The following is a 25110-nucleotide window of genomic DNA, read 5'->3' as shown; positions in this document are numbered from 1 at the left end:
TGCAATTGTAAAGGAAAACAAGGCCTTTCTAAGAGGGCTTTGAAAGTGTTTAATATGGTGCAAAAAACGACGGCAAAACAACAGTTTAGACACTGCCACTGAATGATGATAGAGAGTAAACAGAAGGACTGTGGGTAAAAGAAGTGTTTGGTCTCAACTAGGTTAGAATGTTTTGCACCCCTTCTGGTAGACTTGGGGGTGCAATGATCACTTTTATTTGCAGTAACCGTTGAAACTAACACTTCACCTTTATTCTTTCATATGATTTTAACGTGGAAAATCATAAAACGTCTATTTGTCTTCAGTAAAGATTTGGGCTGTAGATGCAAATGGATATTGCACTTTATCAACTAGTGCTTACAGATTCATATTTGCACTTCTTTGTCTCTGCACTTTAAACACTACTCTAATCTTCTCTTGAAAAATTATGGATATAATTACATTTTAATGCATTTGAAATGTAACTGTCTACTATCATGTAATTGAAAATGAGTATTTATTCAGCATTTCCTTGATTGTCTCTCATGCTGAGCTGTTTGCATACTAGTATTGGAGAGGTGTTCTTATTTTATCACATACACATAAAACAGAGTTCACTGTTATTACCTTTAGATGATAGCAAATAGTGCGATAACCTCGTTATAACTTTGTGTCCTTGTGTCAGTGCTGTGGCTACCTGTCTCTATACTGCCCCTCAGTGGCAAGAAAGGAGAATGGCCTGCAAAGGACAATTTGGCTTATTGTGGGAACAAATTCTGAAAGACCTTGCATGCACACACTGTGACAAACTTCTATATTTCACCATAAAATATGAGGATAAGAATCCCAATAATTTCTAATATGCCAATGCAGCTGGAGATAAATAGCACCGAGCAGAGGAGATGATCAGATCTCACTCCATATCTTAATGGGATCCTCTCACACGCCATTCCCATTAATGACCAAACCCCCAATTATGTAAATCAGAGAACGGTCACTAACAGTGAGAAGTTGAAGTTGCTCACATAAACACCAACAGTGTCACATTGCAGACGGTGCTAATTGGCCACTACTTTTCATATAATTGCAGCGACTGGGGTCACGTCCTCAGCTAACCTCTCCTTTAAGTATTGTTTTTCAGCACACAAACAGTTAATGGAGCAATTAAGATGGCACTCACAAGCACCACTTGTGGGGACCATTTGGCAAGAAAGAGCCGGAGAGAGGCGGACTGGGATGCTGTAATCCTGCATATGGTACACAAGAGTCTTGGACCAGAGGGAGTGATAAGTCAAGGTGCAGACAGTGCTCAACACAACTCACTGGCATTCTATTCTGGTGTGAATGCAAACTGGTGGTCATCACCAATCATTCTGTATGAGGTACCTTGGTATTTTGTAAGAACATTTAAACCTAATAAGCAACAAAGTATTTGTTGTTTGTATCAACATAGTGTTTAACATGCAGCAAATACAGCAGCTTAGATGTGACAGTTTATTTTGTTGTTGAAATCGCACATCAGGTCACTCATGCACTTCTCATGTACTCATGCAAAGAAGCTGCCCATTTGTTCATCACAACACAAAACAGCCATTCATTTTATTATCCTGCAAAGCACCTAAATGAAATAGCTATAAAAATAAACTTCAACTAAAAAGTACACTTTTCAAGTTTGTGGTTTGTTTTTGCAATTGACACAATAAAAAAGATCCATTTCTTTCAGTGGCATTTAGGATGACACTGACATGTCTTGCATTTGGTGTATAAAATAATGCAAAGACAACATAGAGCAGAAATTGTAGCAAAACAAAGGATGTGTTGGAAGGCATGCAGTAGTAACACTTTTCCTTTACTTTTTTTGGACTTCAGTTATTTTTTAGATGTGTTAGCTACTTTCCATTGTGTGACAAGAACACTGGCAGCTGTTATACCTCTTTTTAGTATTTAAACATGATAGCGTGTTTTTCCATACACTAAAAACTTACAGTGTACCACAGTTATAACACAACGTAAACACGACACACTGAAGGCAAAAAGCAACCAGTTATCTCATCACACCATAATAACAGATGTTAACCGACCAAAAGTTAAACATCCAGTAAGATTTAAAACTATTACCGCTGTGAATGTGTCAAAAGGAGATAATGTGAATAGCACCTGTTTCAGAGAGGAATCCCACAAGTGTGAAGAGAGAAAAAAAAGTTTTCATCTCTTCATCTACCTCCCTCTACCACAGACTTTGCCCACCCTCTATGACTAAGTTATGCCCTGTCATGTAGTCGGAGGCGTCAGATGCCAAGTAGACCACTGCAGCTTGCAGGTCTGTCACTTGAGCCAGTCTACCAGCAGGGATATCTGACAGCCAGCGCTGCACCAGAGGCCTCAGACTCTCCGAGTGGATGAGAGGGGTGTCAACAATCCCCCTGAAAAGAGAGACAGAGAAAGAGGGGGAAAAAAAACCCATAATGAAATCAGAAGGCATCACAGTTCGGAGCCAGGAGTGACAGCTTTGTTTCACTGCCACCACTTTGGTGACAAAAATAAACCCAATTATCCTTGAAGAAAGGGCATGGCATGGCATCTCTGATGATATTTACTGTGGGACTGGTGGCACTTAAATGACTGGCACATCTCAGGAAGAGCCCACGGGTATGAGGGTCCGTCTGGCATAATTTGCTCAAAGCCTTTGGTTAAGTACTTGTTACTTATTACAACTCCCTCATATTCCTGCTCTGATTCCTGATTGAAATGTGCTTGTGCAACTACTTTCATGCTGAGACATCAGGGTTTGGGTGAAAACAGGTTTTGATTTTGTGACTGCGCTGGCGTCTAGAACCTCTGCGACACCATTACTCAGTCACAACAAATGCCGTTCTCATCACTTTACAGTAAAATTTCACAGCACTTACATTTAAATAAATATGTCAACACGCCTGTCTGTGTCTAATATGAGACGACTTCTGACTTTCTACACAATTGACGTGACAGTGACTAAAAGCTGTAAGGCCGGAATCATTGTTCGGTGTATCCTGTTGCCTTGATATGGAATTCCAACATTTGGATAAATTAGCACTTCCAAGAAGCGTGTGACACCTTGGTTAACATATTCCACCTCAATTATATTTCTCTTCAGCTGCCCTGTTATCTGGAACCTTTGCTGGCAATCAGAGGTACTGTTTTCCCTCAGCCAATTTTCTAGATAATGCAGCTTATCACCACTGCGGCTAAAGTTGCCAATGGAATCAGGCTCCAGTCAACCTCGTGAGCGCTAATTGTGTCCCTTTTTTATGCATATTTACCGACTGTCACTTCAAAGAAATCAGTGGCCCATTGAGACACCCAGTTAGCGAGGGGAGAGAGAATTGCTTCTTTGCAAATTAAAATTAGCAAACAAGCTGCAGATAAATAAAGCTGAGCGTGGCGCGTGTGTGAGGGCTTTGTTCTGGGGCTGTGACTGGGCCTGGCTCGCCCGGTGCCACCGGACGGATTTGCTCAGGGATGGCTGGGGCTAAGGGATGCTCCACTTAACACACACGCCACACACACACACACACACACACACACACACACACACACACAGCCCTGCCTATGTTCTCCTCTTTTCTTCCCCCTGCCCAGCTTCACAGACAAATAGATACAAACAAGGCGCTATTGTTGCGCCGACACTTGGAGTGAGGTTGCAAATTTGATTCCCTAATTGAATAGAACAATTAGAGCAAGTGTTTGGTTGATTCATCCCTCAAGACGTCATCTAATTAAAGCACTGATGTATTGTTTGAGGACATAAATTAGTGCATCATTCTCAAATGGGGCTCCTCATAAGAAAGCAAACACACTAATCACCACTTCCTTTTACAGCTCAATCCCTTACAACACGCAAAGGTGGACCAAGCGACGAAGGCCGAGAACAGACAGCACTTACGGTGAGATGCAGTTGACACGCACTCCTCTGTCAATCCATTCAGTGCCCAGAGTCTGAGTCAGTTTGACCACTCCAGCTTTGGACGTGTTGTAGGAAAGCTGCTTCTGGGGATGGGGTACTGCAGGGCAGAGGATGGAAAGAAAGTTGGTTACCCTCAATGGACACAATGCAGCGTTTTATAAAGATAACGTGTGCTGCATCATTAATAATAGTATGTAATTTTGAAATCCTCAGGAAATTAATAATATTTTACTTTTAGGAGTAAAAACAAACAAAAAAACACAGATGAGCAATAGCTCCTTTCTCAAAAAAGCTACATTTTATATTGCAGCTCATGTGGTTTCTTGTGGATACTACATAAAAGCTCTTCCATTAGCTGCTGGGGACTCTGCGGATGAAGCCATGTAAAATTAATTGCTTATACTGTCCAGTTATGCTCTGTCCGCAGCAACAAAGACAGGGAGCCATTTGTTTGCCTTGACCATCACAGATGCTGCACACTGCATGGGATGCCGGGACAGGGGCTCATTTTCTGCTGGTTGATTAATCATCGCAAGGAAGGCTCCAAGTTACATACAACTTTAGTAGTTAACCTCATCACCCGCCGATCTGACTGCCAAATGGCTTCAGTGTGAGACCGGGATGATAAATACCAGCCAGCTGCAGAGAGGCAAGGATCAGTCCTGGGGAGAAAAGGCTGGCGCATCCTGCATACATTACTCGGATAAATAGGAGGAAAAAAGTGCAGGATAGAGGTAAAAGTTGGAAACGGCTAAAGAAATAAGATGTAAAGGGTGGGACAATGGCTTAGCTGAAAGTGTGGTTGAGTGGGATTGTGTAGAGTGTGGCGAGATAGCAGAGGAAGGTAAGGTTGGGTTGGGCTGGGCTGGATAAGGGTAGGCTAGGACCTCAGAAGAGCAGGCAAGGAGGAGCAGAGCCCAGGGCTTACACGCAGATTGAAGGTGAAATCCGACTTATCAGGACAGGAAACACAGCTCAAAATGCCTAACAGCACTAATCCTCGCTCAAGACCTGATGATACGGCCCCAAAATACCATTCAGAAAATGCCTTCATCCTTTAAATAAACCTGCATTGATGTTTTCGCCGTCTTAAAGAGCAGTAATCCCCAGAGAAGGGAAGAGGAGGTAGAAGGAGAGCATTCTCCAAAGCCCTCTTTAACATTCACCCTGCTACTTATTGCCCATTTCAAGTGGGAGAAAACATGCTCTTTATCAGGCACGCCTTTTACATTTTGAATTTGTCAGAGTTCAAATAATGGACTCTTTTCCCAGAATGGCGTGGCTGTTGTAAATAAATTACTATGCAGCTGAGATCTGCAGGTATGAGTGTGAGAGTCACAAATCCCTCACTTAGGTCATCAGACAGCCAAAAAAAAAAAAAAAAAAAAAAAGAGTTTGACCACATCAACTTGGATGTTTCCTGTCTGGGTGTCTTTGAGCTGCTGGCTATTATTCAGAAAAAATAATGGTGGTTGATGGTCGAGTGTGTGTGTGTGTGTGTGTGTGTGTGTGTGTGTGTGTGTGTGTGTGTGTGTGTGTGTGTGTGTGTGTGTGTGTGTGTGTGTGTGTGTGTGGAGGGGGTGTTAGTGGGCACACAACATTCTATTCAGCAGATGGACAAAAAGCTGTCATTGTGCATTTTAATTGGGCATTTACGGCTGCTTTTTGGGCTTCCACTTGGCTAGAACAGGTCCCATCTGATTACACATTATGACAATATTATAACAGATGTCCAGACCAATAAAGTAAATTCCTGAAGGACTGTACGTAATGTGAGTAATTGATCATTTTTTTTATGCCGGCCTCTATTTACCAGCATGCTCCTGTTTTACAGATTGCCCCTGCAGTCGGGACTGGAGCCCATATGGCACAGAGGTTTACTGGCGATTTTGACTATACTGCTGATGAAGTGTTGCTGTTCCTCTGGAGGAACCTGTTGGAGGAGGAACATTACACTGGTGCTGTGAATTACAAGGCTTTTACTAGGGTCTCACTAAACTCTAAAAGTGTCTTCCGCTGTTCAAACAAGGCTGCTGGCACAGGCCCGGGTTTTGCCGTTGCACAGGAACCCTCCCTTCCCAAGTTGGACCTCAGGTTGCCTTCCACATCCTCCAGACAGCTCCGCAGAGAGGGGATGTTTATTATGATGCAAAACCGCCTCGGCGAGACGCAATCACAACACTTTCCTGCTATGCATACTGTGTGCAGGGGTGGATGCATCTATAGAACAGTTTCACTGGAGTAAAAGTTGCAAAGAAGAAGCTGGAAATGTGCAGATTCACCTTAAGTCCCCCCCCACCCCCACCCCCACCCCACCTTTGCCACTGTAATGATCCAAACTCAGATCAGACAACTTTCCGTCTGGTGATAAAAACTATTTAATGTGAAGTGTGCTCCCGCACATTACTCTACAGCACAAATGTATTTAACTCTCCCTTCCTTCCTCCCCCTCCTCCTCTCGACCCAACTCTCCACGCCAAATGGAGAGATTAAAAGCAGACATGGAGGGGCTCCGGAGAGAAGGTGGGGGAATAGAATCATCACTCACCTATTAGACTGGCCATGGAGGCTGTGTTGATAATCTTGCCGTATCCTTGCTTCAACATCACTCGGCCTGCCGCCTAAGGCAAGGATTCAGGGGAAAGAGACACATTAAAACACCTTATTATGGTACTGATATGGTACCAAAGGCCTGAGTACAGATCAACACAAAAACATGTAGTTTATCCTGGGAGACAGAAATAGTGGTTAAACAAAATTTGAGGCACTTGAGTGGATTTTAAAGCTGTACATAAGGGGTGGTAGGGTTTTTATACAGAGACTAGATCATTTACAACTAATTTTAGTAATAAAGCTGGTTGGAACATCAGTAATTAGGTCATACTATAAATATGTAACCAATAATGAAGAAGAAATATATGATCCTCCATTTTTAATTTAGCATATTTAATTTAAGTGACGTATTCAGTTATTTAATAAGTATGTATCAGGTTTTATCATTGTAGTTCTTTGGCTTTGCATCATTTTTACCTGCTCTACAGTGCGTCTGCTTAATTGTTGCCGTCCAGTGAAAAACCTTCAACTTTCAAATTGAGTGACAGAGTTTTTATGATAAAATGAAGGATTAAGTGGTTCTTCATAGGTTGAGAAAATTCTCCTGCTTCTAAAGCTACGGACACCATTTAAAAACTTCCTGGACAGTCATCTATGCATTTTTGTTTCTCTTACTTAAATGATTTAACCTACATTCTTTTTAAGTCTACCTGTTTCTATCACCACTTCATTAATTTTAGTGTAGCTATGTACAATAATTCTAGTTATCCAAAGATAAACCAAAGATACCTTCATTCAGTCACTGTAGTATTGAGCATATGAGCTCAATGCTGCAATGCACTATATTTAGGAGCCATTTATTGTTGGCATGTCATATTATTTTGTTTAGATATATTTTGCATTAGCATTTCGGACACTTGGTGGCAGTCTTTAGATGCACAGGGTTGTATATGCAGGGGCATGGGTGACAGGAAATGGTAGGCACAGGTAGGGGGATTGCACACAGTTCTCACCAGACATGAATAGACCAACACACTACAACTTGCAACAATGGAATTGGGGAAACAAACTGGGTATGTTCATCTCTTTGAACACCTGCTTCAGTCATGTCTATGTAAAGTTGAAAATTGACATTAGAATATACAATATTTAAAAATGTTTTCCTCTGTCTGACATTCAAAAAGCCTTTAGGTCTAACTGGGGGGAAAAAAACAATTCTTTTTACGTAAAGTTTGTCACAGCAGCAGTGACACGTTTATATTGTAGGAGCAGGATTTGACTTTGCATCCTGAGTGAAATTATTTTTGAGTTAAACCATCAACATAAATGAAGCATTTAAAAAAAGTGTATTTTTGTTAGTCTGAAAATTGCACATCACACCAACAGATCACAGAGCAATATGGTGGAGTGAATAAACTGTGTCACACACAGTCTTTTACAGCAGGTGATACCCACCTGACAGCACATGAAAGTCCCCCTCAGGTTGACGTTAAAGGTTTGGTCCCACTCTGCTAGACTGGTGTCTTCACTGTCTGAGTTCATGTTGATGCCAGCATTGTTACAGGCAATGTGAATCGTCCCCCATTTGGAGACAATGTTGTCAATCATCCTCTGGACATCATCAGCTTTGCTAATGTCAGCCGTGATCGCAATGGAATTGATACCTATTAAAAAACCCGTCTGTTAGAATACTTGTGTGATATAAACTGCTTCTACTCTTGACATTTTAGGAGTTTCTTTTACAAATGCAAAAGTTGCTCGTGAGAAAGAAAAAAAAAAAAAAATTATAAATAATAAAAATATAAAAAAAACAAACAAAAAACACACAAGTTATCTAATCAAATGGAAATTTCCATTATTTTTTATGTGTCTATGTGTTGGACATTACATTCCTCAAGAAAATAGAGAGAAAATCAAACATACAGAGGTTCAAAGGAACATGTGTAACCTGAAACAGTTTATCTTGTGCTTTAGTATGCTGCCATCTGCTGGCCAAAACCAAAAATCTCAACACACTCACAATTTATTAAATATGGAAGAAGTTTTAAGTGCAAAAAACCCACTTTGAATGTAGTCACATGACCCTGGTGTTCTACCATTTATTGCTCAGTCTGGCATGGCAGATTGACCACTTCCACCAGTTTATAGCCGACACAAAGCAATAACTGCTCTATCTAAAGCCATTTTAAGAGCTATTGTTTTAACTATGACACCAAACAAAAGCAGAAAATTCACTGTCTCATCAAGCGCATTCACAATCAAGGCTGGGAGGTATAAAGTACAGGAAAAGCATAGAGCTAGGTATAGTAAATATGCAAACAAAGTATACCATGACCACTTGCAGCATCTTTGAATCTCATTATTTGAGATGCACAGCTTAGTTTTTGAGCGAATAAGATCAACAGCTGCTAAGAGGAGAATCAGTGTGGACAGAAGAGAGCAAAATCAATTTCACATTACATATTTCAGTTAATTTAAAGTTTGTGACAAGTGCAATGACTTATGGATAATTTGAGTTTTAGTCAGTCGACAGAAAAGTAATTTTAGATTCATTGTTTAAAATCGATTAGTCAAAAAACAAAAGCAAATTAATTGATAATGAAAAAATAAAAATCCAACTACTTTCTCAAATCTCAAAAGTAAACTTAGCTCATATTAAAACTAGTACAACTGTGTGGAAGTAAACTGAAAAGGTGTATGTGGGGACAGAGGTCAACTGGCAAGCCTACACAAAATGTGGCAACTACTGTCAAATACAGAGTTTCTGTTTGTTGTAGACCTGCCATTTGCCTGCGTGAACTGCGTGACTGAGTTCATGAGTTAAATAAATAGTGGATGAACAGGATGACGATTTGCAGCTGCTTGTGTTAACACCCCTTACCTTTAAGAAAGAGCTCTTTAGCCACTGCCTCAGCTTTATCTTGGCTCAGGTCTACCACGGCCACTTTTGCACCAGCCTCTCCCAGGGCATGAGCAAATGCTCGACCTATGCCCTGCCCAGCACCCGTCACATAGGCCACCTTTCCATCAAGACGCATCCGATCGAGGATGGGGACCCCATTGACCCCCCGGAAAACTGTGTCATCTTTTATTTCACTCTGATAAAAATAAAGAAGATAAGCCATCATGATCAGTGAGAAAAAGAAACTCCTCAGTGAAGGTATGATGACAGGTTTTTGATCCCATATCAGTGCTGGCTCACTGAGGTCTGAACACTTGGGTTATCTAAACAGTACCTGTGTCACTGAGCACTCTGAGGCCACAGATACTCGTCGGATAACACTGATGCCATCTCTAAGAGGGATAATGACCTTCAAAACAAGAAGGCCATTGTCAAATATTATATAGTATAAAATAATTTTATTGTATATCTAAAAAATACCCGTCAAACACATTCAGTAGTATGTAAGGTTTGAAACTTACCTGCTCCACACGTGGATCATTACAGACGAACTGGTTGAATTCTCGAAGTGCCATTCCGATCTTATCACTGGTGTCTTTGAGATAAACCTTAGCTTTGAACAACGAGTTGTCTACACACATGACCCCTCGCAATCTCAGCAGATTGTTGTCCAGAATAAAGTTGTAGTAGTTGATGTAATTATTCTTGTCAGCATCAATGAAGACCATGTCAAACTGCTCACCTGCAGCTGCCAATTCCTGGAAGGGACAGATATTTATTAGAATACTGATCAAACAAAGACATGATTGTTATATGATTGATAGGTTTTTTTTCCCTTTCACCTTCAGGGTGTCCATGGCAGATCCGGTCTTGACAGTAATTTTCTTGCCATGTGGAGACTTGTCAAAAACAGGCTGTGCAAAGTCTTTGAGGTATGGCTCTAACTCGCAGGCAATTAAGCAGCCATCCTCAGGAAGCCCTTCAGCCATGGCCAGTGCACCGTAGCCGGTGAACATCCCAATCTCTAGGACCCTCTTAGCTTGACTCATGTGTATCAGCATCTTCAGGGTCTGGCCTGCCAAAAGCACACTAGTTATCACATTATGGTAAACCAGCGAATAGAATGGCGATGAGCAGAACGCGAGTAAATGTCCAACCTTCAACATGCCCAGTGATGCACTCCTTGGGAAGCCGGAACATGGTTTTGCCCTCCTTGTGTACTTGATCCCAGTCATGGGAAATTGTTTTTCTAGTAAGCATGAATGAAAATATTAACAAAAGTACCACACACAGTTAGTATTTTAGCCTATAGATGATCATGTGTAGGAAGCCAAGACATACTTATAAAGCTCTGCCAGAGGTTTACTTTCCTGTGTGGTCATTTGCTCCAAGTAGTCATCCAGACCGCTGGCTATGTCCAGAGCCTTCTGCACGTGACTTGTCAACTCTTCTGGCACATTACCACTTCCTGTGGCTATCTCCTTGGCTTTTGTTAGGAGATCCACGAGGACTTCTACCGGGGTGTCAGGAACTGGGGGAATAACAAAATGTAATGTTAGTTTAGTAATCACCTACTCTCTCCACTACTCTTTCCTGGTCTAGGCAAAATAATTTAGGGCTGCAGCAATAAATGATGTTCATTATCCAGTGATCTGATGTGATGAACTGTTTGGTCTATAAAAATGTCAGAAAATGGTGAAAAATGCCCATCACAGTTTCAGAGCGTGAACCACTTCAAATTGCTCACTTTGTCCAACAAACAGCCCAAAAGCCAAATATTCATTTATTATCACGAGACAAAGAATCATTTGTTAACATACAATATGAATCAAGTAAATGTTGTGAAAAGCCACAATATTTTACCTTATTCCAAAAGGATCTGAATAGTGAGCATATATTGATGTTACTTTGAAATAGACAACAGACTTCTCTGTGGCATCTGGCTTTTTTAAGTTGTAAGCTGTCAAAGACTCATGAAAGGCAGTTTGAGGTCAATATATACATATACATAAATGAGCAAGATGAAACCTTGCAATGTGCATAATTAAGGAAATAGGTAATTGACAATTCATTTTTTTGTTTTTTTACACACACACACACACACACACACACACACACACACACAGGTGTGAATTCTTTAAGGATTGTCCCACTTAGCAGTGGTTTGAGATATCTACCTTGAAAAACAAAAAATGTTTTTGAAGACTGAAATGGTTAGTGACGCATTCAGTTATTTCAGCTCACTTCTGCATCGTCATCTTTGGTGATAGCCTATTGAGCAGATCAAAAATCTGAAACGATTGCCTAAGTTAGCTTTCCAGCATATATTTCCAAACCAGGAGAACTCGAGGCTGCTCAGCTATTGACTGTAACAGCCGCGGCAACCGACGAAGTTCAAATATTAAACTAACTTCTGCCCGGTCAGTAGCGTACATTTTGATCTGATAAAGGCGCGCAACCGCAAGGGACTCCAGTAGAGTTGGTTTCTAAAATTATGAAACGTGTTAATCACTTTTGATTGACCCACGCCGCAACGTAAAAAAAACCCTCTTACCTTTTTCGGCAGGCATGGTGCGCGTTTATGGGCGTGACGAGCTCTGTCAGCAAGTCGGACTACCTGCCCGACGTGCTGGTAGACTTCATGTTATAACACAACATATTTAAATAGCTGAGAAAGGGGAGTGACAGATAGCTTGCGCAACATTGATTATCCAACAGCACGTGACCATTGATTTTCATAACAGAAAGACTGTCAGATTATCAGGGAGACCCGCAGAGGGGGAAAAAAAAGTCCTCACGTGGTGGACCGCAGGAGGTCTCCGGGTTCAGAAGGATTACATTATTAAACGGCGCTGGGTTCAACGTGCTGCTATTCAGGGAGCAAATATTACTTTTTTGAGGTTACTCACATGTTGGCTGGTGCCTGAAATGAGTGTTTAAATTAAATTGGTAAAAAAAAAAAAGAAAAAAAAATGACTGTATTTAAACTTAGACATTTAACAAAATAAGCAAACACAAAAAGTGCTTTTCTGTCTTTTGCTTTTTCAAGTTGCCTATTTCACTACTCCTCAGTAATTGTTTACCATTGAAATGATTATTAATGGCTACTGTCCATTCAGGTGGGCCAGTTTCAGGGTCCTGCTCTGTGCATGCTAGCTCACTGGCACGGTTTACTACGTTTATCCAGTCTATGGATGTAATGGGATATTTTATTGGAACAGATCCATGTGAAGTTAATTAGCTACACCTGTGATTTCCAGCAAATGTATGCTGTGAAAAAAGCTCTAAGGCCTAAGTGATGAAAATATTTGACTTCCTAATATGTGAAAAACACTTAATTGCCAAATACATAATTTTACATAATTGTGTTTCTCAAGAGCAGCTGTATCGTAGCCCAAAGCTGAATTGTTTATTTACTTACTGGGCGCTGCGTAAAACAAGCTGTAGGCCTAAACACTAAATTGACATTTTGTCACCATCAAAAGTTGCACACATGTTAGCGAGCAGTAGCTTATTTGCTCATTAGGCCTATACATGAACAACATTAGCTAACCTTCGTGTGGCCAAATGAAATTTCAGTGTTCGCTATCCTTTTGTCTTCTCTATTGGTTTCCGCCAATACGTAAAAAGTATGCGTCTTAAGTTGCTAAATGTCCACCTGCTGCTAACTTTGCCTTTCTGCTGTTTGGTGCAGGGCAGGTAGTTTACAGGTAGCTTTTTTTGCTTAAAGCAGCGGGACGGAAAACCAAAATGCTCTAAAATGGACTAAAATGCTCTGTAGAGATAAATAAACATATATCTATTGTCATAAAAAAGTGATCAGTGCAGCTTTAGCTTGAGGAAATCTAGAATACAGAACATTTCTGAGAGGGGAGATGGGGAGAGACTGGATATGACGGAGTAGCCGATGGCATCAAACATTTGGTGGCCTTGTTCTCCTTTCCAATCTCAACATACCAGGTCAAAGAGAGCTGGTTTTATGTCTGAGTTCTCTTTTTATCTGTATTTTTATGGAACATTCGATTGAAGGCTATGCCGTACACTGGTGCACCAGCTGTGTCCAGCTTAAACAGTTTAATTTGAAGTGATTTATACCCCCCAAGGTTATTATAACTGCTGTTAATTTAAGTAGCTATATATTTGATTTAAGGGTTCCAGAGACAATATTGAATCGTTTTTCTTGTGGCATGTCTGAATATTATTGAGAAGTCAGATAGCTGAACAATTCCTTTTTCCAAAAAGATAATGGCAGACACAGTTTTGTTTAGCAGGATGATAAGGGACAGCAGTAGCAGTTGTCTTAGCACTAGAGTGGAAGACTTACCGAAGACATTGACGTCAGCTCCCTAGAAAGTGAGGTGGTATGAGGCAGCGGTGCACTGACAATCAAAAGTAATCTAAATTCTTCCAAAAATGTTTAAACTTCTTGGACAAATGGACAATGTGGATGCCCATTTGTGTAAATATGATGGTCCATGTGTGTAAAGCTGAACTTGTACTTTTACACTGTAACTACATGTCAAGGAGACCTCAGTAATTGTGATTGGTCATCTTCCAGTGCTTGCGTTTTTGTTTTGTTTTTCTCCATGATTTGTCCTGCAAATTTCCCATGTCAGTAGAGACTTTAGGGTGTGTCAAACTGAGGAAAGATTTATTTGATGCACAGCGAAGCTGCAGCATAACTGGATGTATGCTGGCATTTCCCTGATATAATTGAACCTTACATAACACTGAGTGTTCTTGGAAAATGGTAATTAGGAAACTGGTTTTATCTTTCAGTTAGTTTCACGCTCAGGAAAGAATTTAGGACAGTAGAAACAGAGTCCTTATTCATTATCTAAATAGTTAGCTAAATTTATTTTTGTAATGTCGTCTTATTTGCAGCTACTGTTACTATCATTATGCTACTAATAACCATTTGTAATTTTGATGTTGAAATATAATCTAATTTTCACTCTAATTGGCACCAGCAAATACAAGGCTTCCACTTAATGCAATGTTTAATACAGCCTCCTCTCTTTCTCGACTCAGATATGTTTGTTTGGTTAGCAGCAAACTTGAGACTGACGGAGGCATCCTACATAATTTGAACCTGACTTAGTTAATAACGGTAATTGAAATGAATTTTAAGTGAATACTAATGTTTCACAATATTGTATTGTGGATAGTCGATTAAAATGTCAAGTTACTGTGTCAAAGGTAAGCTCTATTGTACTTTGCAGGTCACAGTTGTTGATATTTTTAAACGGAACTGTATTACACTGCAAGTTGTTATGTTGTTATTAAAATGCCAATACAACAACTGTAGTCCAAGTGCAGCACATATCGAAATGATGTCACTCTCCTCCACTCTCTCTCTCTCCCTCCAATCTGTCAAGGTTGGACTTCCAAGGTGATCTACAGAAGACAATCTTCTAGCACTACACACGGTCTACCATGAGCTTCAGGTGGGAATGCAAGGACCAACAAAAAATAATTTTTGTAGAGAGTATTGAAAAACTGTATGTTTTGTGAGTTTGTACCAAGATATACCTTGCATAAAATGGATTTAATGCCGCCTTTTAGCCCCCTTTATTTTTAACAATTAGACAATTGTAACTCAAGTAGTGCAGCATTATTAAGATTTGTAATTTATTTATTCTTCATTTGTCTTAAAAACTTTATTTACTTTTTGGTCTTCTTAATTTTGTGCCCTCTTAGGACTCCACTGCAACACAAAAAGAGAGAGACTGAGACAAAGATGGCGGGAGGAAGAAAAAGAACAACTTCAAATGAAAACTCATTTCTAAATCACATGAAGTCATCACATTATTTATTGTTGTTTGGATTTCTATTGTGTTTATTTGTTTATTTATCTGCTCTACTCTTTGACTTACTACTTCTCGCTGTAACACGCAAATTTCCCCCACAGGGGATAAATAAAGTTTTATCTAATTAATATTCTATGTTCCATAATTGTTGTTGAGATTTCACGTACTGTTGAATTTGCAAGACATGATGTCATATTATATTTCATTTTACATATTTGTTCTGTTGAATGTTTTATAAGAAAAACAAGTTTGTAAGGCCTCAACAATCCATGCACTTCCACGTTTTGTTGTATACCACTGGACCAATGTTGATCCAATTCAAATAAAGGTATTTTAACACAATTATGGGAAAACATTTGAATCCTATAAAAGCCAAATGAATTTAATTTAAATTGTAACACAGTGTTTCATCAACAAATATATGTGTTATTCTAAAAACACAACTCAGCTAACAAAAATTCAGCCCTGTCAAACTAGCAACATATTTATGGAAAATCTCAAAACTACAGTTTTGTTTTTTCAAACTTTGATGGAAGCTCTTTAACACTCTTGTCTCTTGGGTTTAAAACAGCAGTCAAACCTTTTGGAAAACTACTGTCAAGGTTGCAACAATGCTGCTTATCTTCAGTCATACAAAACACCCAACAGCAACAGCATGTTAAGGCTATTGTAAAAATCCTGAGAGTGGATTAATGCATCAGATTATTTTGTCAGTTTCCACTTTTATAATCCTTCTAACTTCATCATGGAGGCACTACAATTCTAAAATTTCTCCAAATCTAAGTTACCGGAATTACAACAAAAATGTTGTGCATGACCACATTTATCTTTATGTAGTTATTGACATGTTCTATATGTTACATAGCTAAATTGTGCAATGCATTGGTGCAAAAAAAAAGTGTAATTTTCAGGCAGTGGAGCAGGTGTTACCACACAGTTGCACAACAACTGGATAAAGGCAAACGCTCCTCCCTGACCTCCAGGGTATTCTCTAAATACTATGCTGTATTTAAAGACTCTTGGTGTCGGGTTGTCATTATTGAGACATCTCTAACTTACAGTCAGCACTGCAAGAATGGGAAAGGTTCATCTGGAGGACAACGATACCAAAGAAAAGAAAACTGAATTTAGCTTGGTACGGGTCAAAGGTACATGGAGGAGCACAATGGGAAAGAAAGACAATAAGGACACCGCTGACTGTGTCTCTGCTGCAAAACTGTAAGTATAACATTGTTCTTCACTCACAGTAATGTAAATGACTGTAATTACACAGAAAAAGTATAATGTAAATGACAAGTCATAACATACAAGTAGGCCTACTGTGTGATATGCCGTATGTTGATCGTTTTTGTTTTAATTTTACATATTTGTTTAGATTTAGAAAAGATTTCTTCTCTTACTCTCGTTTAAGTTGATTTTCTAAGTTATGTTTTGAAATATTACGCTGTTGCATTGTGACTTTATGGTATCACTGTCTGACACATGACACAATGGTCTAACATTTACAAAAGGTGTGTAAACAGTCAGCCGCCATTTAGTGAGAGACTAATGTGACACACGTATGGCTCTGTGTCGCTGCTGTCTCTGTCCCCCTCCCTGAGAGACACCTTTGCTCTGTTTGAATGACTGTTGCTTTGCTCCAGCATGCTTCCCTCTGAAGCGGCGGTGAGCTGCACTTTATTGACGGTGCTGAAAATTTGTGTGGATTTGTGGTGAGATTTATGCCTGATGACAACAGAAGTGTTTTCAGTTTTGGTTTTCCACCTCCAATGATGAGAAATACAGTCCCAAAACGAGTTCTGTGTCTGTCAGACGGTCTGAAGGGGATATAAGCAGGGCAATAATGCAGGTTAATGAGAGTATGGGCAGGTAGATTTTAATAAATGATTATGACTCTATTCTCATTAGATTGTGACTTTATTCCTAGTCGCAATCTAATGAGTTTTTTCTCAAAATATTTTTTCTCAAAATATTACAACTGTGTTCTGCAAATGTCATAAAACACAGATATGTGGGATAGATTCTGAATGTGCAGAACATTTTGAACGTGAGCAGAAAACTTGCTGAAACACAGGAGCTATTAATGAATCGAAATGATTTAATTTATTATTACCTCTAATATAATAATTAATTTCAGTTGAACAAAACAGCACTTTAATTTTTGTGGTTTGTTTTCATTCATTAAATCCTTTTGCAAGAAAAATGCTCTACTTGGTGGTTAGTCTCTCATTTGTTGGCCTAATGTTAAGTACTAACTTGTCAATAAATGTAACCATTCATGCATAACAAGTTCAACATCTCTAAAGATTGCTGTAGCATGTCAAACTTTTTTTACTGTCCCGCCCGATCAAGACTGTGATTGGTCGGTTCACAAAAAAAGTGGCATTGATGAGTGACTTTATGAAAAGATACTGCTGACAGAGATACCTTGGCTGGGTTGTTAGGTGATATCTGCTTAGACCCAGCCCACAAGCCTGTGGCTGTAACTTCTTCTGAACCAACGTGCTTGTTGTGCCTGCTGGATTCCATTACTCCAGTAAATGTATATATGGTCGGGGAAAAGGATGTGGAATAAAGAGTGTTAATAGAAATATCGATATTAAAATCCCCACAAATCCAATTTTTTAAATGATTCATTCAGTTTAATTTTAAAAGTCTCAAAGTCTTTAGGTCGATAAACCACTCCAACAATGAGGTTTTCACCTTTGTTTACATTTATGTCAGTGAACAGAGAATGTGATTGATCATCTTCACAAATATTTTTGGAGTGTCCTGAATCTACATATGGACACACTCCACCAACTGGTCTGCCAAGTCTAATTATGGTATATAACTTATAGCCATCAAGGTTAAGATTATCCACATATGATGTATCTGTAAGCCATGTTTCATTGCAGCCAGTTACGTCAAAACTACAACCTATGCCTGCCAAAAGGGAAACTAGATCATTGTAATGCTCATTCAGACTTCTAATGTTAAGAAATAGCAACAGATATGAATAGTTTTTTTTTTATTATTATATATTTCAGCCAGTCAGGTTTAAAAAGCTTACAATTTAGCTTCCAACCAGTATAAAGGCGATGCTGTTCAAATACTTCCACAGCTTATATCATCAAAGCCCATACAAAGTGAGATGGTGACGTGAAGAGTGTCAAGTGACTGATTTACCCTACTTAGAAACCTCATATCTAAAGATCCTTACATCTAAAAACTAAAAAATGGAAAGACAAAAGATTAAAAATTCAATTTGTTACTCAATGTAAGATAGAAACCAACAAACCATAAATGCATAAAGAAATGCAATCAAGTGATCCAAACTTTAGGAGAAGCATAACTTATTGGCATCAGACTGGTTTGACATTGTTAGCAGGTAGATAATAATAAATAATAATTTATTTTATTTGTAAACCTTATTAGTGTTCAAGATTGTTTTCTGGTATACCAAAAATGGCCGGACAGTTCTGTCTAGAGTACTGGTCTGGATCATCAAGATGTCCTCCAGGTCGTCATTCTTCTTTTGTAATGTGTCTAGTTTAACACAGTGGCTCAGGTATTTCACTTTGGAATTTGGCGTGAAGTAACTTATGTTTTTAATGAGAGGCTATACATCATCAATTTGACAGCTGCTGGAAGACCATCAGGCTTCATGGGAAGTTACAGACCTGCAGAAATTCTGCTGTCAATCAACATAATGCCTTTAGAAAGCCATTGGGGGCACATGTTGTGTGCTTGGGGGAAGACAACAACCTGTTCAACTTGTAAGCATGAACTACAGTAAAACAGAACTGTGTAGGATTTGAGGGAGAACTAACTTTGACTTTGAACTGACCAGCATGTGTTTTGTTGAGTATTTGACCTAATGTTTAATAGTTTATCTCTGGAAAATGTGGAAATGGTATTAGATTTGGATTGTTAAAGAATATCTGGACCTAAAAATAGTGTGGATTTAGTTAGCATTCAGGTGGTAAAAAGAAAAAGAGTTTTTAAGTTCAAATTACAAGAAATGTGGAAATAATGGTGGCAGTATTTTTTGCTATACTCACCACATGACAGCATAGATTTAAAAGCAGGTCCAAAGGTACTACTCTGTCTGAAGTTCGATTTAAGTGTTTTGCAGTGCTTGTTCCCTTAGGAAGAGAGGTTGTCTGATAATAACCTGTTTATTTTTCTTCTAGCCAAAACAGGGACAAGGAGCTTTGGAGGCACTGATGTCTAATCTCTTAATGGTGGTGGATGGGGCGGGGGGTCCTTGAGACTCAGAAGGGGCATTTGTCTAATAGAGGACCCATTTGAGAAAATGACGCTGAAGAGACAAGGACCCTGTTGATATCAGCTGTTGTTTATGAAAAACAGTGTTCAGTTTTTATGGACCATATATCTGGAACAAACTCCCAGAAAATTGCAGGTCTGCTTCAACTCTCAGCTCTTTTAAATGACTGGCTGAAGCCTTTTTGGTACTGCCTTTTATTAAATTATTAAATTGATATGTTACACTGCACTATAGCTATTACTGTCCTGTTTGACGTTGTTTTTATTTTCTATTTCTATTACCCTTTAATAGTATTTGAATGTCACTATTGTTCTATGCTGTTTTTATGTTTATGTTAAAGCACATTACCTTGTTGAAATGTGCCACACAAATAAACATGCTTTGGCTTGCCTTAATTTTTACAGCTTGGTTGAGGTATGGCTATGATATCAATAAACTGATTTGGCTGCAGTTTGCCACATGTACTTTAACAAGTTGCACAAAATTAATTCTTCATTTCAAGCTTTCAAGTTTTTTTCTATATCAATTTGAGTTTTTATTTACGTGCCTGTGTCCTGTTGTTGTATGCCAAAAGTAAATTTCGCTGCCATGTTTTGTCTCCATAAATTAGTAATAATGCCTGTCATTGGTGGTACACATTGTGCAGAAACAGAGAAAGCAACATCAACAATAACTGGTACCCATACCATTATAATAAGTATTTGTGTTTTGTTTGGCAGCTATGAGAGCATCACAGAAAAGTGCACCACTTGGACAGTGGTCAGCCCCATCGTCTTTACTTACAAGGTAACCGAGACTCAGGACTTGCTGGACCCAAGCAACGACACCCTCCTGTTGGGCCACATCTCTGAGCCGCAAGAGCTGGAGGACATTAAAAAATCAAACAAACCAATCAAACGCTTTGTGGTTGTTGACCAAGAAGTCTACAAAATTTACGGTCCCAAGCTAACTGAATATTTAGATGCATACAATGTCCTATACAAGATCTTGGCTCTACCCACCAGTGAGGAGAACAAATCCATGGAAATGGCCTTAAAGATCCTTGAAGAGGTCAACAGCTTCTCCCTTGACCGCCGTACAGAGCCCATCATTGCCATTGGTGGAGGGGTATGCCTGGACATAGTGGGCCTGGCTGCCTCACTCTACAGAAGACGTACCCCTTACATCAGGGTCCCAACTACACTGCTCTCCTACATCGATGCCAGCGTGGGGGCAAAGACAGGGGTTAACTTTGCAAACTGTAAGAATAAGTTGGGTACCTACATTCCACCCACTGCTGCCTTCCTTGACCTGTCCTTCATAAAAACTGTTCCTCGACGGCACATCGCCAATGGGCTGGCAGAGATGTTAAAGGTAGGTTAAAGTCCCTGGATGTGGAATATTTTACTTAAATCTGAAACATACTGGAGAATGATAATTCCAGTATTAACATGATCACGCTTTGTAACAATATAAATGTTACTATTAATATATCTTTGAAATCGCACAAGTGCAAAGACAAGTGCAGCTGTGCCAATCACAGTGACACATGACGAAAACAGGTAAATGAAGAAACAGCTCCAGGAAATCATGTTGTTGAGTGAATGGTGAAAAGCATGACGCTGTTAATATGATGCCTTCAATCGGATAATTATGCTGTATTTCCTGTTGTAAATGGTTACATCATATCTTAAAATATGTCCCAGCAGCATTACTTCGTGTGTGAGATTACTTTGTACCAGCCTGGTGTCATTTGCACATAATTTAATCGAGGTAAACACAGTGGACAGCTGTGCATAATGGAAACAGTCGTGATTCTGAGACATTTTTTCTCAGTGTAAAAATCTAGGACCTAATTTCTACCAACATGCCAACAACTCGCCTTGCCCAGCCTCATTTCAATGCACCTCCCTCACGTTTAGACCTCTTCTCGCTCCTGTGCGCCTTGTGCTCCAAAATACCCCACAGACAAGCAAAGTGAAAATATCAATTAAAAAAAGGGTCAAAGTGTTTGCTTCGCTGTTTGTTGAGCCGCCATGATAATAGGGTCCATAACGTTTAATGTGAAACAAAAATCCGGAATACTCACTGCTCTAGATAAGCCTGTGAATAAGACAGTCATCGGTTTGGCACTCCAAATGGAAATTTCATTGATAGTGGCAGACGTATTGATTCTGAGAAATTAAGTTTTTGTATTTACATTTCCATGTTTGAACTACTCACTGAAGTTTTCTTTGCATTTTTGCCGGGGTTTCTTGCAGATGGCTTTGATGAAAGACAAAGGCCTCTTTGAGCTTCTTGAGGAACACGGCTGTATGCTGTTGGACACTAAATTCCAGGCTGACAAGAGTGTATACGGACGCAAGCGCTTGCAGCCTGCTTCACAAGCTACTCATATAGCCATTATGACCATGCTGGAGGAGCTTGCTCCAAACCTTTGGGAGGATGACCTAAACAGACTTGTGGACTTTGGCCACCTTATCAGTCCAGCATTAGAGATGGTAATCGATCTCATGGCAAACATAGTTAGACACACTTATTGTACATATGTATATAGAATGCATTCTATTCTATGTGAGTCTATGACACTCCCAGATTATATGGGTTTTATAGGGTTTTTACATGTTCATTCCTTTTTGGTGATCTGACTTTTTTCTTTTTCAAACAGAAAGTTCTCCCATCTTTGTTGCATGGCGAGGCAGTGAACATTGATATGTCGTACATGGTTTACGTGTCCAACGAGATTGGTCTATTGACAGAAGAGGAAAAGCAAAGGGTCATCACCTGCATGGTGGGCATGGAGCTGCCTGTCTGGCATGAGGGGTGTACCATGGAGCTCATACAGAAGTCTCTGCAGGACAGGCTGGCTCATTCTGGAGGCCTGGTCAGAATGCCTCTCCCTGTTGGTCTTGGGCAAGCAGGTAAGAATCACAGAGAGAGACCGTCCTTACCAAAAAACAAAGCATTGGCATTTAGTGTAAACAGCTTTAAATATGCTCAGAAACAAGAAGGAAGTAATGTAATGTCCTTCTCATTGCCCCAAAAACTCTTAAAGAAGACCTTTCTTGCTTTTCCTTATTTTATGACTTCTCTACAATGTTACAATATTGGATGTTCATGTTAAACATGGTCAAAGCTTCGAAAAATGAGGTTAAAGTATTTAAAAGAAATCCCTGTTAAGGCCTGAAAAGTGGTTTGCATGTCCTTGCAAAATGAGTGAGGCTGGAAGCTTGGTGACATAGTTTAATCTTATTTTATCTTATAATATACAGCGAGTGATTTAGCAAATCCATCTTTTAATGAACTTTCCTACAGATACAATAGAATGTTTACCCACATTGGTCACCCAAGCATAGACAGAAATTGTACAACTTTTTGCAATTTAGAAAGGGTACAATTTTCCGGTGTTCTCTAAAGTTGTGCTCGGTGGCGATACATTTTCCAGCTGTAAAATTTGAATGAACCATGCAACATTTAAAACTCTAAACTTAAGTCACCTTTGGAATGTGAACTGGATTGTTGTGTATAATGGCAACCCAGCTAGGTAACTAGCTTACTGAGACAAGTCTTCATCATCCAGAGAGCCAACGTGCCTCCTCTTCAAATGCTCCAGCATAACTGATGTGCTCCCATGCCATCCCATTAAAGTTCAGCTTTGCAAATGTTGCAGTTCAACCTTTTTGGCTGAGTGAAGTCACTCCAGTAAGAAAAATTAAATTTGTTGGCAACTAATTTGGTCATCGATTTTTGCCTGCAAATGATGGCACCAGATTAGCTTGTATTTGTCTTTTTTGAATGCACTAATGCTATTCAGACTTTGTGTAATATATGCACAGTAGCCTATAGTAAAGGTTGTTCTTTCTGCTCTCCTTTCTTTCATTCTAGAAATTTTTAACAACACATCTTGTGAGATCCTGCATAGAGCTTACGAAAAATGGTGTGATGAGCTGAGCATCTCTCCTGACAGCAGCTGTGACCCTTAACCTCCCCATACCACAACTGCATCAGTTCGATATGTTTTTAGAAGAATACGTTTACATTATTGTTCAAAGGACAAATGCGGGGTAACTATTAGCACTTGTATATGCTACATGTTCTGCAGGCTTCATTCATGCTCATTTCAAATGGTGCAAATGGTGACAATACCAAATGTTGTCTGCATTGTCAATTAATTTTAATGGGTTGTAAAACAGAGCAAATATTTGAACTGTTAAACACTTTTGATTTTAATTTTCATGTATGTTTAGCAACAGCTACCAAGTGATGTAGCAACTTGAAGATTGCCTTTGTTTCAAATCACAAATTTAAGTTGATACAACTACTGTGTTGTATTTGTCTGAATGTTGCTTTTTTGGTTGATTAAACGTTTTATAACTTGTTTCATCTTCATACTTTGTGTTAAAACAAATAATTGTTTTTCTTTATCAGTGCAAGAAAAAACATTTTAGCTAGTCTAACTGACACTTCTGCATTATTCTAACTCACAGTTTCAAGTTAAGGCAACTTAACTACATTTATTTAACTTTCTATTTCAAGGTGAGAGAATTTGTTTCAATTTACACGTATAAGGCCGTTGTCAGGTACCCCTTCCAATGGTGGCACTTCTCCTTTCTTGTTTACCACAAAAGAGTTATCTTTAGTGTAGGGATGAGCGAGTACACCACTATCTTATCTTTAGTGTTTAATGTGTAATATTTAGGAGGACCTGTGGAGAGAAATGCAAAATAATATACATGCAGTAACTATGTTTCCAGTGGTGTTTTAAGACCTTACATAATGCCTTATTACCTTAGAATGAGCCATTTCTATCTACATACACTGTGGGTCCCCCAAACAGACAAACGGCTCTACAGAGCTCATTTCATCACTACGTTGAATATGTATGAAGAAAAGGAAGGACAACAACAAGTAACGTTAGTAGTACTAGTAGTAGTCGACTGGCTTATTAGAAGTAAGAAAAGAAGAGAAATTTGGACAAATGGAAGCCCATACCTATTGTTAGCACACGAGCCGACAGAGCGTGTCAGCCCTCATAGCTTCTCCTGCCAGCTTGGAAAGGGAGGGGGGAATGGTGCGTTCATGTGGTGTTGGAATAATCAGAATAATTTTTTCCTCCCTAAATTGTTATTGCAAAAAGAGAAATAAAATGTACATGGAAAATAAAGAAGTATACAGAACTTTTATTCATGCAAGAAAATCACGTATTGCTTATACATATTTTGCAAACATGTAATTTACATGTAAAATAACTGTTAGTTTGCTGCCCATGTAGAGTTAACTAGATCTCTGCGTGTTGTTTATATGCTCTGATAATGCTAATCCAACACATCTTTGTAGTAGTGTCCATGTTGATTCCACATTTCGACTTAAGAGCACATGAATGCACAGTGAGCTAATGGTTGCAACTCTTTTTCTCCCATCCCGCCTTTTTTTCGACTGATAACTTACAAACCCAAGTTCAATTAATACACACATATCTGACAAAAGTATCAGTCAACACAATAAATTAATTCAAGTTTAACTTTCAAAATTCATACACTTCCAAAATTCAAAACTTGTAAGAGCTCTTTGTGTTAAAAGAAGAGGTAAGTGGACATAACTAAATGGAGCTGTAATGATTTACAGTGTACTTGTATCCCTCATAAAAGAGTTTTACTGCTTATCAAACAGTGTG

At 39.2% G+C, this 25110-nt stretch overlaps 2 protein-coding genes and 1 long non-coding RNA gene across 4 annotated transcripts; 2 read left to right on the top strand and 1 right to left on the bottom strand.

The window, feature by feature from the left end:
* Nucleotides 1–1459: 1459 nt before the first annotated feature.
* Nucleotides 1460–12086, bottom strand: zgc:113054 (uncharacterized protein LOC541322 homolog). 2 transcript variants are annotated; one of them, XM_046076618.1, is made up of 11 exons: nt 11932–12086; nt 10719–10908; nt 10535–10626; nt 10220–10452; nt 9899–10135; nt 9712–9786; nt 9357–9573; nt 7931–8139; nt 6471–6543; nt 3902–4019; nt 1460–2402 (listed from the first exon to the last, which is right to left on the bottom strand). In XM_046076618.1, exons 1-11 carry the CDS (start codon nt 11945–11947, stop codon nt 2207–2209), a joined length of 1656 nt encoding a protein of 551 aa, XP_045932574.1. In that variant the 5' UTR covers nt 11948–12086; the 3' UTR covers nt 1460–2206. The 2 variants fall into 2 exon arrangements, with proteins under 2 accessions (XP_045932574.1, XP_045884330.1); XM_046028374.1 differs by lacking the exon at nt 11932–12086 and adding an exon at nt 11555–11708.
* A 2206-nt stretch (nt 12087–14292) lies between these two features.
* Nucleotides 14293–15290, top strand: LOC123986865. Its single transcript, XR_006829000.1, has 3 exons — nt 14293–14487; nt 14756–14824; nt 15078–15290. It is a non-coding gene; the product is annotated as an uncharacterized LOC123986865 (long non-coding RNA).
* Nucleotides 15291–16262: 972 nt separating this feature from the next.
* On the top strand, nt 16263–23615 carry eevs (2-epi-5-epi-valiolone synthase). The gene is made up of 5 exons (XM_046029192.1): nt 16263–16405; nt 20177–20810; nt 21698–21937; nt 22105–22357; nt 23322–23615. The coding sequence occupies exons 1-5, from the start codon at nt 16263–16265 to the stop codon at nt 23417–23419; spliced, it is 1368 nt and encodes a 455-aa protein (XP_045885148.1). The 3' UTR covers nt 23420–23615.
* The last annotated feature ends 1495 nt before the right edge of the window (nt 23616–25110 follow it).

Source organism: Micropterus dolomieu, linkage group LG18 (assembly GCF_021292245.1).
Source record: "Micropterus dolomieu isolate WLL.071019.BEF.003 ecotype Adirondacks linkage group LG18, ASM2129224v1, whole genome shotgun sequence".
NCBI lineage: Eukaryota > Metazoa > Chordata > Actinopteri > Centrarchiformes > Centrarchidae > Micropterus > Micropterus dolomieu.
The sequence above is the reverse complement of the archived record's forward strand: the minus strand, read 5'-3'. Positions and strand labels throughout refer to the sequence as shown.

What these genes read in the sequence shown, in the direction of transcription:
- zgc:113054 (XM_046076618.1), bottom strand. An exon ending in CTGCCATGGACACCCTGAAG is followed by an intron (nt 10,136 to 10,219) that starts GTGAAAGGGAAA and finishes TGTCCCTTCCAG; the next exon opens with GAATTGGCAGCTGCAGGTGA. An exon ending in TAAAGAGCTCTTTCTTAAAG is followed by an intron (nt 8,140 to 9,356) that starts GTAAGGGGTGTT and finishes GTTTTTTAATAG; the next exon opens with GTATCAATTCCATTGCGATC.
- eevs (XM_046029192.1), top strand. Translation starts at nt 16,263, where the DNA reads ATGGGAAAGGTTCATCTGGAGGACAACGATACCAAAGAAAAGAAAACT. An exon ending in TGTGTCTCTGCTGCAAAACT is followed by an intron (nt 16,406 to 20,176) that starts GTAAGTATAACA and finishes TTTGTTTGGCAG; the next exon opens with CTATGAGAGCATCACAGAAA. An exon ending in GGCTGGCAGAGATGTTAAAG is followed by an intron (nt 20,811 to 21,697) that starts GTAGGTTAAAGT and finishes GGTTTCTTGCAG; the next exon opens with ATGGCTTTGATGAAAGACAA.